The following is a 17,520-nucleotide window of genomic DNA, read 5'->3' on the forward strand; positions in this document are numbered from 1 at the left end:
TTGTTCCTATTGAACACTTGAATTTAATTAAAAATGTGTCAATCAAACACAAGTTGCTGACACCTCTTTTGAGAGCATGAAGTGCGAACTTCACCATCACTATTTTCTATTCAGTATGTATCAAATAAATATAAAAAAAGAAACAAAAAGTGAAAAAGGCAAAAGCAGGAAAATGTAATTCGCAAATAAGTTTGAACTGGGTAAGCCACATGTGTCCAATTTTAGCATATTTTCGTTTTCCAACCAAATGAAAACTTGAATAGAACTAAAGTTAGATACACTAAATTCCAACTTTATAAGAAGATCAACAACCAATTGGAGAATTCATACAAAAACTTATCTTGTTTATTGGGATCTCAAAACCAATTCTTCTTCAAGATTGGTTTATGCTCTTGCGATTTGATAATTGGGTCTTCTGAAACTGCCTCAACTCCTATTTAGGTGTCTAAATGAAAAAATAAGACACAGTTAAGGAGTTGTATATGCATTCAGTCTTTTTAAAACTTGCTTGCGGCTTTAAATATACTATAGTCATCTTAAACATATCATAACTCATAATATATCAATTTTTTGAAACGTGTAAAAAAATATGTCATCTAAATTGGAGGACTGTGATGACAAATCCACTAACGTCAGATTACATACTATAAATATTACACTAGTAAAAAATATGTTGAGATAACTCCAAATTTAGATGGAGTTCGCAATTATCAATGTGATATGTGCTAACTTTCGACTCAGATAAATCTAGGAGCAAAGTTCTAGAAGTTCAATTGATGTGCTGAAGCAAGCTCCTAGAACTAATTCATTTTTAGCCAAGTGAAACATAGTTCTATTTTCTTGTCCTTATCTTCATTTCTAATAAAGTGGTGAGTAACTGGAATAGAAACGCCTAGAGATAGTAATAAAAATGAGTCAATTATAAAAATTAAACTATCATTTTTTTTACGAGTTCCACGAAATTTATATTTTTTATGCTCATAAATATTCATTTTTGTCAATATAATTCTCATGACTTCCACATTCCTTTAATATAATACTCTATTAGCTTCAATTTAAGTGTCTTAATTTGATTCGATACAAATTTAAGAAATAGAAAAAAAACTTTTGAATCTTGATCCTAAATTAAAGATGTGTGTAATGTATTAAAATGTCATTTGAATCTTGTGGTTTTAAACTTGTCATGTAGAATGTTGAATTGTCAACTTATTAAATATAAAAAGATTCACTCTTTTTGGGACACACTAAAAAGAAAAATAAGATACTTAAATTAAAACGGAGAGAGTATTGAATCTAACCGAGCCCCGACACAAAGAACAAAAAATAAAATTAGTTAACAAAAACACTGAAGGTACATTTCTGTAAGCGCTTCTAAAAAAGAATTTGATCCACAAACATTGTGATGTTGACAAATCAACATCAAAATGCCAGCATTTAAGTTTTGATGTTGATATGGTGAAAATTATCACCATAAGCATGCAAATCAAATGTTCAAATTTTCCCCTTTTGAGTGGGATGGTTGAGGTGTAACACTTATTTAATGATCATTATATATTAAGGATATTAGACTATCGGCTAACATTTACAATTACTTGCAAATTTTAGACCATAGTTTACGTGTTATCATAAAAAATTTAATATGCTAAAAAAAAATCTTTAGACCGTTATCTGAAACATCCATGTATTGCAAGAGAATTAAAAAAATCATTTATTAAACAGCTATTCCAAAAAAGAGACAACCAGTAAACATTGAGTCCGGAGCCAAAATGGCTTATTTTTGCAACCATTAGACCAAAATAGGCTGTCTTTTTTTTTTATACCATAATGGGTATTTCGTTGGTTATCCAACGAAATACCCACACAAGCACTGTTCATAGCCGGATTTTTTTGTTGCATTTCGCTACACTTGTAGCGAAATGCAACAAATATTTTTTTTATTTTTTTTTTTGCATTTCGTGAGTTAATCAACGAAATGCAACAATTTTTTTATTTTTTTTTTGCATTTCGTGAATTAATAAACGAAATATGTGTTTTTTTTTTTTTTTTTTTGCATTTCGTGTATTAAAAAACGAAATAGGATAAAAAAAAAAATCGTTCATATAAAAACGAAATTGGAAAATATATATATATCTATATATATATATATATATATATATATATATATTGCATTTCGTTGGTATATCTACGAAATAGTAAAAAAAAAATTTGTATTTCGTTTATTAAAAAACGAAATATGAAAATATTTTTTTTTGTATTTTTGTATTTCGTTTATATCAAAACGAAATAGGAATACATATATATATATATTTCATATACCAATGAAATAGGATAAATATATATATTTTTTTTGTATTTCATTTATATAAAAAAGAAATAGGAAAATATTTTTTTTTTTGTTTATATACCAACAAAATATATATTCATATAAAAAAATAATATTTTCCAATTTCGTTTTTATATAAATGAAATACATATATATATATATATATCGTATTTCATTGGTATATGTATTCCTATTTCGTTTTTATATATAAAATTATTTTCCTATTTTTTTATATAAACAAAATACAAAAATACAAAAAACAAAATTCATATTTCGTTTTTAGATGAACGAAATAAAAAAAAATTCTTATTTCGTTTTTTAATAAACAAAAAAACAAATAGTTGTAAAGTCAAGACATAACTTTATTTTGAATATAAATATAATTCTAAAAAATATAGGGAGAAAAACTAGTTGTAAAGTCGTCAAACTTTAGATGGTCATAACTTTGCGCTCGGACGTCCGTTTTACGCGTTTTTTTTTTTTGAACTTGCGTATTTTTTCGAGATCTATGCGGACAAACGCCACAAGGCGGTTTGGCCGAGCCGATTTTAAAAAAAAAAAAAACAGCTTTATCCCATTCAATTTCAATTTTCCCCCAAATTGGCGTGAAATTTTCAGTTTTATTTACTTATAAGATGATGATACGCAATAGATTTCAACGTAAAAATCTTGGGGTAATGTAGTTGTGAATGTCAATTTTACTTCTGCAATTTCAATTTTTGAAAATAAAATTGACTAATTTTCTCGACATATAAAGTTGACTAATAAACGAAATACAAAAAAGAAAAAAAGAAAAAATATACTATTTCGTTGATATACCAACGAAATGCATCAACGAAATGCAAAATAAAATAATATATATATATATATATATATATATATATTCCAATTTCGTTTTGATATGAATGAAATAAAAAAAATCATATTTCAAATAAAATAAAAGAAATAACATATATATATATATATATATATATATATATAGATATGTATTTATTCCTATTTCATTGGTATATAAACGAAAAAAAATAATTATTTTCCTATTTCGTTTTTATATAAATGAAATACAAAAAATATATATATATATTTATCCTGTTTCATTGGTATATGAAATATATATATATGTATTCCTATTTCGTTTTTATATAAACGAAATGAAAATAAAATTATTTTCCTATTTTTTTATATAAACGAAATACAAAAATACAAAAAAAATTATTTTCATATTTCGTTTTTTAATAAACGAAATACAATTTTATTTTTTTTACTATTTCGCAGATATACCAACGAAATGCAAAAAAAAAAAAAAAATATATATATATATATATATGTATTCCTATTTCGTTTTTATATAAACGAAATGAAAATAAAATTATTTTCCTATTTTTTTATATAAACGAAATACAAAAATACAAAAAAAATTATTTTCATATTTCGTTTTTTAATAAACGAAATACAAATTTTTTTTTTTTACTATTTCGCAGATATACCAACGAAATGCAAAAATAAAATATATATATATATATATATATATATATATATATATATTTTCCAATTTCGTTTTTATATGAACGAATTTATTTTTTTTATCCTATTTCGTTTTTTAATACACGAAATGCAAAAAAAAATATATATATATATATATAATTTCTTATTTCGTTTTTTTATTCACGAAATGCAAAAAAAAAAAAATTGTTGCATTTCGTTTATTAATTCACGAAATGCAAAAAAAAATAAAAAAAAATTATTGCATTTCGTTGATTAACTCACGAAATGCAAAAATAATAAAAAAAAATATTTGTTGCATTTCGCTACACTATGAACAGTGCTTGTGTGGGTATTTCGTTGGATAACCAACGAACTACCCATTATGGTATAAAAAAAAAAAGGCAGCCTATTTTGGTCTAATGGCTGCAAAAATAAGTCATTTTGGCTCCGGACTCAGTAAACATTTCACCATAGTGCAAAGTCAAAGTTACAAAAGTGGAATTACCCAAATGAGTCTCACAGATCAAGGCAAGATTTGTGAAAAAGAAAAACAGCTTTCAACCACAGGCCTTGACAAATGAAAGAGAGATCTATACTATTATCATCTCCACTTTTGACATATCTCTATACAAGCTGCTTCTTTCATGGAGAAACTAAACAATGGTAAAGACAATGTTGCCAAAAAGCAGTTGGCCACAACAGCCGGCAAATGGTCACAATAACCTGCGATCGATCGAACTTGTAGAATTTTTACGACAGCACAAATTACTTGTCAGTACATATCATCGACTCATCAAGCAGATAATAAGCGCGCTTCAATGCATCTCTAAATCATCTCCAAATGAAGCCAGAATATCGAGTTGAGCTATGCAGCTTGGACTTGAAACCGTTCATTTGGATGTGCTTGAGTTTCAAATCAGCACGGACTTTTATACTCGCGAGAAGCATAGAAGCTTCAAACCTCATTTCTTGAGAGCCACGGGAGACTTCGAAACCATCCCATCATTTATTTACAGAAGATGTATGACGTTCCACGAACTTCCATGAAGGCCTTGCAGCAGCATTAGACACAGGTCCTCCGAACTCGAGCAGTCCTTTCAACCATTTAATTTTGTTTGCGAGTTCCTCCAAATCCAAAATCGCTGCCTCCGTCGAGTCAGAACCCATTGAATGTAACTGAACCCCATCACCCGTTCTGAATTTCTTCAAAGGACAACTCGAATAGTTAACTTTTTCAGTTGGCCCAGTGGTTTTCTCCGAATCAACTCCGATACAGGAACTATTAGAACCTTTATCTAACAAACTGGATTTTTTTGCTGATTCGTCTCCCGTATGAGAACAAGAACTAATATATGACCGTATGACTTTCTTTGATGTGTTCGTAGCCTCTTCTTGAGGATCAACAATCCGGTGTTTTGCTAACTCGAAAGTTTTAAAATCCCTCTTTTCATCAGAGGCTGGTGACAAGTTTGCAGATGAATGAGGAGAGAAAGAGAGACTTGGTGAAGATCCAGCTCTTGCTTGGCTGTCCCTTCTCCCTTCACCCATAGAATGTATTTCCAAAACTGGAAACCGACCAAGGGCTGCGATGATCATGACAAGCATATCAAAAAGTATGATGCAGGATATTCTTTTGTAGAAATAAATCTTGTTTTACGAATAAAACAGATATACACATGAGAATTAGTTGAAGATTACGATAGAAATTCTGGAGAATCACTTGCAAGGCCAAAATCACATGAGGTTGGAGAAAGGAATCAACGTGATAGTTTCTCCTTTAATGGATTCTTGACTCAACTCATTTGTCTCTCTGAATTATTAATCATTTGGCCTAAATGTGTTGGTTATTTCCTATGTTGCTCACTCTCAAATGCTGCAGCACCCGTGTCAGATCCACCAAAACTGCACTATTTTTTTTATTTTATTTTTGAAACTGGTAACTAAAAACTGCACTATTTAAAAAAAAAAAAAACTGCACTATTTTTTAAGGATTCAACACGCATCTAGCAGGATTTTTGATGAGTCCGAGCAATATAGGTTATTTCTTGATTCAAACTATTAATTTTCAAAATCACCTTTAATTATCATTTTCTCAAATAGTGACTACACATTTGATAAATAGAATAGAAATATTCTAATCCTCATGGGGTTCAAGCTAGAGCGTTAATTTTTATATACCAGTTTTGCGCTCATCAGTTTACACCTCTAGGAAGCTAAAGAAGTTCATAAAGTTTTTTTAGCCATTTCTTTCCCCCTTGATTCCACCAAAAAATAAGGCACTAGAGCAACTATATTTAACTATGCACAGCAATTGGTACTCCCTCAGAGCATCTCAATTACGTTCTATCTGAGCAACCACATGATATATTTAAAAGTTGTTTTATGTCTTGATTAAAAAGTTTTGTGAACAGCCAACGGAAGGAGTTAGTTTCATATTATAGTTACCGTGGTTGACAGGTTGAATCAGTTGAGCACATCGACGGACACTATCACCATCCTGCAATTTTCATGAAACAATTATAGGCAGAAAGAAAACTCCGCCTGTGTGAGCTCGCTCACATTGCCGGTCCCAAGCCCGGATAAAGGAGGAGGGTTGCCGAGGGTCAATCGGAAACAGCCTCCCTACCCAGGTAGGGGTAAAGGTAGGGGTAAGGCTGCGTACATCTTATCTTCCCCAGACCCCACTATTGTGGGATTACACTGGGTAGTGACCAATTATAGGCAGAAAGAAGCATCATAAAAACGGAGCTACACCAGAATACAATAGAAATAGCATTTTTTCCAACAATACGCCTGACGGTATTCAGAGGAGAACTCCTTTCAGAGGAGAACTCCTCGAGGAAAAAGATGCATTATCAAAAATTGCAAACAAAGACCAGCATCTTCTCTTTTTGGTTTCATTCTTTATTTACTCCTTTGGGGGGTTTCCTCATAGTACTTAACTAAACTACTAGAATTGAAATCTCAATCTGCAAAGCTATCCATTAAGGAAAATTTTATCCTTGTGAAAGTTTAATAATTATCTTTTAAATAGCCGAGAAATCCCCGAGGGACCGGCTTCGAAAAACTTTTTAAAATATTTAGAAAGTTTAAAAATTATTTTTTAAATGCGTCATCTCTCCACCCGTCTCCACTTAAATACGAGACTTTTGCCTGTGGCAGAGTTCGAACCCATGACATGGGCCTAACCGACATCACGCACCACGCTCTTACCACTAGACCAAAACCTTGGGGGCGAAATTTTAAAGACTATGTTTTACCATATTATATATCATTTGTAGGGAGAGAGAAACATAATAAAAGAAAAACATATGAAAAGAGCAAAGGGAAGAACCTGAGATGTAGGCACAGTCCAACCAAAGTTTGGAGACCAATCTAAGGATGGGCGCAAATCCTTGAAAGAAACTTCATAAATTGCACCTTCACCCACAGGAGGTGGTGTCAATGCCATCTATGAAGACAAAAACACAAGAATAGAATATTATTGAAGCAATTGTGGGAGAACAATTGAAGCTATTACTTTTTCACATTTGACAGAGTTGGCGGCATATTATTTTAAGCACTATCTTGGCATATCATTTTAGTCTGTAGGAAAGGGATTTTGGGTTAACCCATAAATCTCGATGTCTCAATAAAATTGCTGTGTGTCACCAAAAATAAAGATGCAGTTTGTCACTTCTAAAATACATAGTCCTCATAAGTCCATTTGATCATGTTGTGGATACTTAAAAAGAGAAAGTAACAGAAACTATTATGGGATGTAATTATAACAGATGACCACAGCAGTACAGCTAACCAACCAGTACATCCGGAATATAACAGATATATTTACCTCAGCTTCACCGTTGCCAAATAACTTTGTCAAGTGCCCAGACCAATAACAGCCATTAGCCCACCAATCAACCAAATCACCCACCTGCCAATTACCATCAGCAACTACTGTAGCTTCAGAAATTGAACTGACATCTGAAACTTCATTTTTAAGCTTGACAGAAGGATACTGCGGCCGCAGCATTAGTTGCCTTTTCTCCTTCGACTTCCCAACTTTATATGGAGGATATTGATACAGCTTGGTCCAAGTATGTTCTGTAACAGCAAGGATTGAAACGATTAACAAACATTTCCAGATACAGATACCGCGACAGTCTTATCTGAAGAAACATCTTTTATTTTATCAGGTAAAGTCGGAATTTCATTGATAATGCATCCAGTAGATGCTGGAAATTGCATCAATAGACACAAAATGAGTCAGCTTTTTCAGTGAACCTTCATGTATGCATTCTAAGTAGCTAACGAAGTCGAAAAATTCATTGAAACTATTTACACTGTGAAGTTTACTCTAACAAAAACGGTTTACAAGGTATTTAGTTATCAGCTGAAAACACCTACTCTCTCCGTCCCAATTTATGTGAATCTTTGACTGGGCACATAGTTTAAGAAATAACGGAAGAATTTTGAAATGTGTGGTCTAAAATAAGTAGTAATAGATATTAATGTGGCTAAAAGTCATGGATACTAGCACATAACACTCCGGTAGCACTTCTCTATCTCAACTGTCTGGTTTTAATCCTACGGGTAACATCTTCATCTATCATTCCATTCTCTTGAAACAACAAGCCTAGGTATCTAAATTGTTTGCATTTGGCACACAATCCCATCTAGTCTCATTTCAACTTCGCTCCTCTCGTGCCAACTAAACTTGCAGTGTATGTTTTCAATCTTACGCTACTCTTATGTCAGACAACAACAACCACCGAAATTGCATTAAGAAGAAGAAAATATCGCTATAGTTGTCCAGCATCTACAAGAGATAGTTGTTCAAAAACAGAAGCCAAAATGTCTAGTCGCATCTAGCCATTTCACTGACAACCACCGGAAGGAAAAAGATGTATCCACCATATTAAGATGCCACATGCCTTCCTGCTCTGTTCTAGATGAGCTCAATAAACCATCTTTCGGGACTTTCGGGACACCAAATACCAAGACGGACAAAACAACTAATACTTCAAAGGCAAAAGATCTATTTCTAGCTCCAAGATCCCAAGTTTTGCCAAGGGACAGACAACATTTAAAGCATTGAAGCACACGTATGACGTGCCAGCTTGCCAGATAGAGATTGCACATAGCAAACTTAAGCCTGTTTGTTGTACATGTCTACTACTTTTACAAGCATTTGAAACGGAAGCATAAAGGCATGATCAGGTGAGTATCATGTGTAACTTCAAAAAACATTTTAAGGACTCCACTTTAGACCAATAAGAAAATGATACTTCCATTATATCTTGTTTATGTGATGATCTTTTAGATGTCTTGTTACCTAGAAAGTAAGTTAACCTCCAAATTAAGCAAGAGTGCGCGCATGAAGATTTTAGCATCTAAACCAAGGTATAAGCCCTCAGCAAAAGATTACTGATGAATTGAAATGCTCAGAGAACATACTTTCATCTGGATAATCAAAATATTCCAAGAGTGCATTCCAATGTCCTCTTCTGCAGCTAATCTTCTGTATCTGGTACAGTAGGAAAGAGATAGTAAATGCATTGTACTCAGCTTCTCTCAGAACATATAAATAACCTCAACAATACACAGATTATAGCAACTATAACAGGTTTTCATTCCAAATTTACGTACACCAACAGTGGCTTTCAATAAAAGGAGCATTCCTGAAAGGTTTAATGTAGCTCTTAACAGAAGTTTTACCATAAAGAACAAGTTAGAAGGATTAGCCGAAAGATTGAGAATGTGAAAGACCATACCCTAATGTATTTATACAATACAATTGTCTTATTAACATGAATAATAATCTAAAGAAATACAGGACAGCAACCCAAATTTACTTCATGCAGTATCCTTCTGCAAATTACATATTTGTCTAATCCTAATCACATGCATACTATTCTGTTCAGATAAATAATGTCCATACAAGATGCCAACCCCTCCACCCACCCACAGAAAAAACCCCACTCTACTCAGGAATGTGCAAAATGCAAAAACTATGCTCCAATTTTGCCACGGTATATCCTTGTTATTGGACCTCAATGTGCATTTGATTTAAAACTTTTGGGAAGTCAAAAGTGCTTATGCAAAATTGAGGTACTTAGCCAAGCTTTCAGGAAAACATTAAGTGTTGTTGAGTTGTAGCAGAAGTTTTTACGAAGCGAAAAGAAGTAGCTTCCAAAAGCACAAATTCCTGCTCTAATATTGATAAAAGTGCTTTTTAAATTGATTAGCCAAACACCAACTGCTACTCTCCAAAAGTACTTTTCGAAAAGCACTTTCCAAAATAAGCAAATTTTAAAAATTTGACCAATCAAGCACCAATTGAATGGTCAAACAAACAAAGTGGTGAAGATGCAACAACTATGCCTCAACCCCAAACAAGGAGATGAAGCTGTAACAGGCTATATCCTTTAGTTATGGGTTTTATCGTCATTCGCAAGGTGGAATATTCAAGGCGACAAACTATTGGAAAGGAGAGACCATATATCTTTTGTATAATTGTGGTATCTGAGCCAGCTTCCACGGCCTCGGCTAATTCCCCGATTTACCTGCTACCTCCCACCAATACAGCTATTGGATAACTCTATCCAAGGCTTGAACTAATAGTAAGAAATTACCTAGTTTCTTGCCTCCACGGGGATTTGAACCTAAGACTTGTGGTTCTCAACCCACTTCATTTTGTGGTTCTCAACCCACTTCATTGTCCACTAGGCCATACACTTGAATGTGAGAGACAGATATTTTTGACCCTCATGTAAATAGAGAGTTGGATCAAGCATGTATGTCCCAAAACAGGACGAGGAGAGACATGCAACTGCCTCGTATTTACCTTAGGTAAAAGAGGATCAAGATAATACAAAAGCTAGAAGGTGACCATGAACTTATTCTACAAAACTTAAAGACTAATAAAGAAAAATTACAAACGACAAATGCATGATTTACCTATCCCGCATGCCTATAATGAACTACCACGAACTTGCAAGCGTCAAGCTCACACTAGAATCAAACTTTGCATTTCTTACCTTACACCGAAACCATGCACCACGAAATCCATTCTCGAAACATTGTGCTTCAGCCAATTGCCCAACCTTGAAAGGCAATCGATACTCCTTCGCCATGATATCTACACCAGAAAGAACCTATATCATACACTACCCTGCTTAAGTGTATCTTTCATGTACAACCAAATGCAAGAAATTATACTACACAATGAATGGATCTTTAAAAGTCGGTACAAGGCAAAAAGTGTTCTCATTTTTGTTAGGAAATGAATCTTGGGCTTAATTCAATCCTAAAAGCTAGCTCAAGGGGGGAGGATTGCTCGAAACTATATAAGGAAACCACCCATCCAATGAACCACCAATGGGGGACTTCTTCACAACCACCAACCCCCCCCCCCCCTCTCTCGGGCTGGACATTTGAAGCATGTATAATTTAACATTTTAACATGGGGACCATCATCGAGTGTGATGTGTCCTGCTCTGCTACCATGTTAAGAAATGGATCATGGACCTAACTCAACCCAAAAGGTAGCTCATAAGGAGATGATTGCCTAAGACCATATAAGAAGACCACTCATCCCATTAACCACCGATGTGGGACTTCTTCACACCTAGCATGGACAACAGTACTTTCATACAAGTCTTTGATGCGACAAATATGAATGCACTATGAGAGAAATACTTAATTGTATGGATAACCAAATATATTCACAATAAAAAGTTAGTAATAAGATGGGGAAATTAAGAGCAAGTGTTGAAACTGAGATGCAAAGACTTGAGACCCAAGAAAAATAAGCGTTAATGTAGCACACTTTCGAGCAACACAAAAATACAAAACAAATGAGAAATAACGTGGTCACTCAAAAGTCTTAGCATCACCAAATGAATTCCCAAAGATATATTTCCTATATCTCAGTTTATGTAGCACACTTTCCTGTTTAGTCTGTCCCAAAATGAATTGTCACCTTTTGATATTTAGTAATAATTTAACCTTAAATGCTTACTTTACCCTTAATGAGATGATTATACTCACGTTTGAAGCATGCTTTATCATAAATTAAAAATGTGTTATTTCTTACTTACACATTTGTGCCCAATCAAACGGTATCACATAAATTAAGAGGGATGGAGTAATTTGGTCTCTTTGAAAACATAAATTAGCAATTCAATGAATAAGAACAATCTTTAACCTCGTCCCCTTAAAAGACCCTTGTTTTTGTTTAGAAAACGAACTTTCGACCTACCTCTAACCTTAAAAGCGAGCTAATGAGATGAGGATTACCCAAAACTACATACAAAGACAATAACTCATTCAAGGACCAAGATGGGACATTCTAATAGCATCCCTTAGGACATCCAAGCTTAAGCTTTCACCTAGACAGTTGAAGAGCGAACAATATAATACGGGGCCCAACATTGATAAACCAAGCATAGATATGGCTCTAAATCAAACATCGTGCTTGGAAAATAAATCTTGAGCATTACTCAACTTTAAAAGCAACTCATGCTTTGAGGATGACCCAAGACCGTACAAAAACAGAATAGCATAATCCCTCAGCTAATATGGAGCACATAATACTTTCTTATTTAGGTAAAGGTGACATATGGAGCACATGATGCTAAACATATATAGGCGCATTTTTTATGATTCCGGTAATTTGTTTCACCGTGTATTCCTTCCAAATTGGACCTCAGAGTTATTTGTCAGTTTGCAAGTTGGAACGCAAGCAAGAAGAAGTGGTCAAGATGAGCACCATCAACAAATCATCAACACCTCCCATGGTAAGCTTTGTCCCTCCTAGGAATTTCTTTTGGTACTTAGTGATGTGTTTCCACAACGAGACACCAAACGAGATTCCTTGGTAGTTGATTAACCTTCCTTTTCGTATTAGGACATAATGACTTGTCTTTATAGACTTATCCAGTACTGAATCTCCAAAACCATTATTACATTAATAGACTTCTTCTATTATGTAATTTTAAATTCATCACTTCCAATCCTCACCATCTTTTTAGGTTTCATCACTATGGTTCACTTGACCCATTTATATGGTTCTAAATCCAAAAAGGAGTTTCCTCTCAACTTGTCCACATTTTTAGGACCTTTGTCGAAGCCTGATAAAGTGACAAATAACATAAGCGGATCCCATCTAACACACTGTTGATGAGAGTCAAGTTTGACAAATTTTTTCCGCATAGTAAGTCTATTATCAAATTTGTTTACCATATTCTACTACAACTCTCCCTACCTAACCTATTTTGGTCCTCAAAGGTATCCCCAGGTATACAAAAGGGAAGATTTCATAAGGAATGTCTCGCCAAATGCTATTGATCACCTCTCATGCTTTCTCTTTTTTAGTTCTGGCATTAGAAGCTTCAATTTCTCAGAGAAACCTACATCAAGTTCACCTTTTACATTGTATGTCATCCACTATTCCTTTGCCTTATCAGCGAATCCCTTTGTAGTTAGCTACATGTTCTCGAATTCACAATAACACCTAAGTTTTATCCTTTTTTGACGAAGGGGAATAAAATCTGAGCACAGTCGTGGCAGTATGAGTAGACTGAGTGATTAAATTTAGCCTAGTAGTCAATGGAGTGGGAGTAAAACCATGAGATCTCAGGTTCAACTTCTAGTGAAGTCTCATTCGTCCAAGCTCTGGTAGGATGTAGCAGGTATATCATAGAATTATTCGAGGTGCGAACTAGCTGACCCGGACGCCACGGTTATCAAAAGAAGATCTCATAACACCAGTTCAATATCAAAAATCTAGCTAGCATGGGAGCGGTATACATGTTGGTCCCTTGGTACCATGTGATTACACGTCTATTGATTCCATAATATGGATGACTTCAAGGAAATCCTTTATGGCCCTTTCTGCATTGGTCCTTCTCATTCTCTCACTAGCACATCTAGTCGAATAAAAGAACCTATTACAATACCATGAACTAACGGAAAGAGCAATATATGACCTCAGAAATCAATTTGGAAAGCAAAAGTTTCTCCTACAGCCATATGTTTTGGTTGGACAACACCTTCATTATTCCATCCAATGCATTTTAAATGGCAACAATTGACTGAGCTTGAAACTTCAGGGAAAAAAAAATAGTTTTTGACACACCAAATGTATCACTAGAACTTATAGTCATAACCAAGTCAATACTTCTAAAACTATAAGTGCATCTCATTAAGGATAAAATGAAAAGTCTAAAATTAAAATTAAAAAAAAAAAAAAAAGTGTAATGTTTTCCAAACATATATTAGAATAAGTGTCAAATAACAATAAAATAGAAGAATAAAAAACTAATAATCCATAAAAACTAAAAAGTTTTAAACTAATATTTGAAAACTTGTGGTCTAAATAACCAATAAATAATTTTGAAGCTATGGTGATAGTTTATATAGGTTTGACTATTCAGTTTGATACCAACTGTTACGCGGCGCCTTCTTGAGATGTTTAGAAGGGCGACGTAAGGCTAAGTAATCCGACTTCCGTGTGATCACTATCCGCCAACCTGAGGTCCCCTCTACACGCTAGACTAGACTGTCAGTGCCGTGTAGGAAAACTGTGTCGTCAACAATTTGCAATGAGATAATTGAAAACAAAAATGCTTGCTTGTATTAACAGAGAATTGATTACAAGAGAGTTGGGGTGTTCGAGGGGGAGACTGAAACAAGAGAGAGTAAAATGATTAAAATAGATTCTTGACTAATGACATGGTTGGTACCCAACAACAGCATACCCAGTAAAATCCCACAAAATGGGTCTAGGAGGGATAGAGATACGCAGAGCTTACCCCTACCTTGTGAGGTAGAGAGGCTGATTTCAATAGACCCTCGGTACAAGAATAAGCAACTCAAAGCAATATAAAAAATCATGACAAAAATGAGTTCAAACCACCAACCCATGATGAAGAAATGAACAAGATGGAGAAGAAAAAACAAATTGAGTTCAAAAGATGAATGGTTGAGGAATAGAGCACAACCCAGAGTTTTTAGGCTCAAAAAATTCCAATTACAATATTTTGCATCTAAACTCAATATTTCAACATGGAACATAAATTTATGAACAAAAACTCGCTAATTTCAATAAATAGTAAATTAAAATTCATAATTATAAAAACATAATGGGTCGATGTCATGTAAAATTTAAATCTTAGATCCACCCCTGATCGTAAGACTATTTGGTACAAATTTGATGAATAAAGCTAAGGGTGTCAAATTTGGCCCAAAAGATGATGGCCCGCCCAACCCGCTCAAAATTTTATGGGTTGGGCTCAAGATAATTTTATATTGGGCTGATTTTAGCCCAATTCAACATAGCCCATTTTAAAGTGATCCCCAACTTAACTCAATACTAGTCCAATTCTAGCCCATTTTTAAGATTTACTTAAATTTGAATTTATTGCTTGAGATTTACTTTATTTTTTTTATGTATACACTTTTCTTAAATCATGTATCTTATAAGTTTGTGATATGTTTAATACGAAGGGAAATATTTTTCACGAAATTATGTTTAATATGAAGAGAAATATTTTTCACAAAAAATATTTTTCTCGAAAATATTTACCACGGAAAATGTTTTCCTCAAAAATATTTTTCACGAAAAATCCGCGAAAATAATTTTCAACCCTTCAAAAAAACTGGGTCAAGTTGAGCGGGTCATGACCCAGCCCATTTTTAGCCCAATTCAGCTTGCCCCATTTCAGCTCAAGTAACTTTTGCGTCAATGTTAGCTCAACTCATTTATTACTTCAGCCCATTTTAATTGGGTCAATTTCAGTCCAACCCGCTCATGTGACACCCCTAAATAAGCTATCTTTCACACATCAACAACTAATTAAGCGAAGGAAGAAGAAGAAGAAAAACAAATTGAATTCAAAAAGATAAATAGTGACTCAATACTTTCAACATAAAACATAAATTTATATATAAAAATAACTAAAATTACATCAAATACTATATTTGAACTCATGATAACTTTTTTACACACTATCCTCTCAAGAGAGACTTCACTTGTAAAATTACACTTTATATGTTATTGTTGTAAATTTAATGTTAAAAACTTTAAAAATCAAACTCATAAAATTTAAATTTTAAATCCACCTTTAACATGAGACTATTTGCTTCACTTACCTTTGAAACACCAACAAATAATTAAAGGGAAAAGACGATGAAGAAGAAGAAGAAAAAAAGGCCCAAATTGTATACCTTTAGATCTGCTTGCTATCTCCTGTTCAGATCTATAAAAAGGAAAGTGGTTGAGAAAATTGGGGCTCACGAAACGGCAGCAAAAGAAAGGGATAAGAACAAGCAAAACCTAATCCCAAAATAGCATTACCCATCTTAAGCTTTATATATATATATATATATACTAGATGGCTTATGTTCGTGGTGTGCATGGACTCAACACTTTAGATTATAATGTATGTATGTATATGTAGTTGTGTTTGGATAGCGATAATATATATATATTTACACAGGAAGCATGAATTTTGTGCTTTGTATCTAAAATTTTATTATATTTGTGTTTGCTATGAAAATTTATTAATACCTTTTAAAAAGGAAACTTGTTTAAAAGAAAACTTTTTTCCTCTCTCAAAAAGAGATAAAACAAATCAGTTGATACTTTTAATTTTAATTAAAGGTGTAAAATATTTATTATTTTTTATCAAATTTTAATTTGAATAATTATAATTCAAATTATTAAATTAATTTTACATGTTTAAAACGAAATAAAATAGAAATTAATTTTCTATTTAAACGGAGAAATGCTATTTTTTAACTTTTAATAAATATTCTCAATTTAATTCATTTTACTTGTTAGGTTATCTTTTGCATTAGTTTTTAAGAAACCTGATACAAATAATCCACCTTTAACATGAGATTATTTGCTTCACTTACCTTTGAAACACCAATAAATAATTAAAGGAAAAAAGATGATGAAGAAGAAGAACAAGAAAAAGGACCAAATTGTATGCCTTTAGATCTGCTTGCTAGGTTGAATTCAAAACATATAATAAAAGTACCTTTCAATGAATTTTCTTCTGTTCAGATCTATAAAAAGGAAATTGGTAGCGAAAATTGTGGCCCACGAAACGGCAGCAAAGGAAGTGATGAGAACAAGAAAAACCTAACACCAAAATTTCATTCCCATCTTATGTTTTATACTAGCCAACTGCGCGAACCCAATATGATTAATTTAGTTAGTCTTTATGATTTGTATATTTTATAAAGTATATCGCGATTCTCATTAGTGAGTCTTTATATTTTATTTCTTTTCCTTCTTTTTTTTTTCTTAATTTCTCAATTATTATTAAAATTTACTTTATTTTGGTTATGTCTGCCTCTTTTTATATTTAGTAAGTTGACAATAACGCAAAAGTGAAATACATGTGTACATAGAATAGGTGGCAAATCAAGTAGTAGTACTTGTTAATTGTCGTGAACTCACGACTAGAAAAAAAAGGAAAAAAACCAAGTACAATTGAAATAAGTCCAAATTTAGTGTACAACTCAGACAACTTTTTGTACAATTTGTTGTTGCTGTGTTCAAACTCTTATATAGAATCACAAGATTCAAATGATATTTTATTATATTATACACATTTTAAATGTAGAACCACAAGATTCAAAAGTCTATCTTTATTTTTTAAACTCCGTATCTAATCAAACTTAGACAGTTAAATTGAGACAGAGGGAGTATATGT

The 17,520-nt window shown here is 32.9% G+C and overlaps 1 protein-coding gene across 6 annotated transcripts; it reads right to left on the reverse strand.

Annotated features, from left to right (window-relative positions):
• Positions 1-4,247: 4,247 nt before the first annotated feature.
• On the reverse strand, positions 4,248-16,967 carry LOC132616493 (uncharacterized). Of its 6 annotated transcripts, none has more exons than XM_060330920.1 (8): positions 16,840-16,939; positions 15,947-16,053; positions 10,831-10,931; positions 9,248-9,317; positions 7,641-7,894; positions 7,143-7,259; positions 6,254-6,305; positions 4,248-5,391 (listed from the first exon to the last, which is right to left on the reverse strand). In XM_060330920.1, the coding sequence occupies exons 3-8, from the start codon at positions 10,924-10,926 to the stop codon at positions 4,811-4,813; spliced, it is 1,170 nt and encodes a 389-aa protein (XP_060186903.1). In that variant the 5' UTR covers positions 10,927-10,931; positions 15,947-16,053; positions 16,840-16,939; the 3' UTR covers positions 4,248-4,810. The 6 variants fall into 6 exon arrangements, with proteins under 6 accessions (XP_060186903.1, XP_060186898.1, XP_060186904.1 ...); XM_060330915.1 differs by having other exon boundaries at positions 16,022-16,053; positions 16,840-16,923; XM_060330921.1 differs by lacking the exon at positions 16,840-16,939 and adding an exon at positions 16,715-16,798.
• Between the last annotated feature and the right edge of the window lie 553 nt (positions 16,968-17,520).

The sequence above is a fragment of the Lycium barbarum genome, chromosome 11 (genome assembly GCF_019175385.1).
Source record: "Lycium barbarum isolate Lr01 chromosome 11, ASM1917538v2, whole genome shotgun sequence".
NCBI lineage: Eukaryota > Viridiplantae > Streptophyta > Magnoliopsida > Solanales > Solanaceae > Lycium > Lycium barbarum.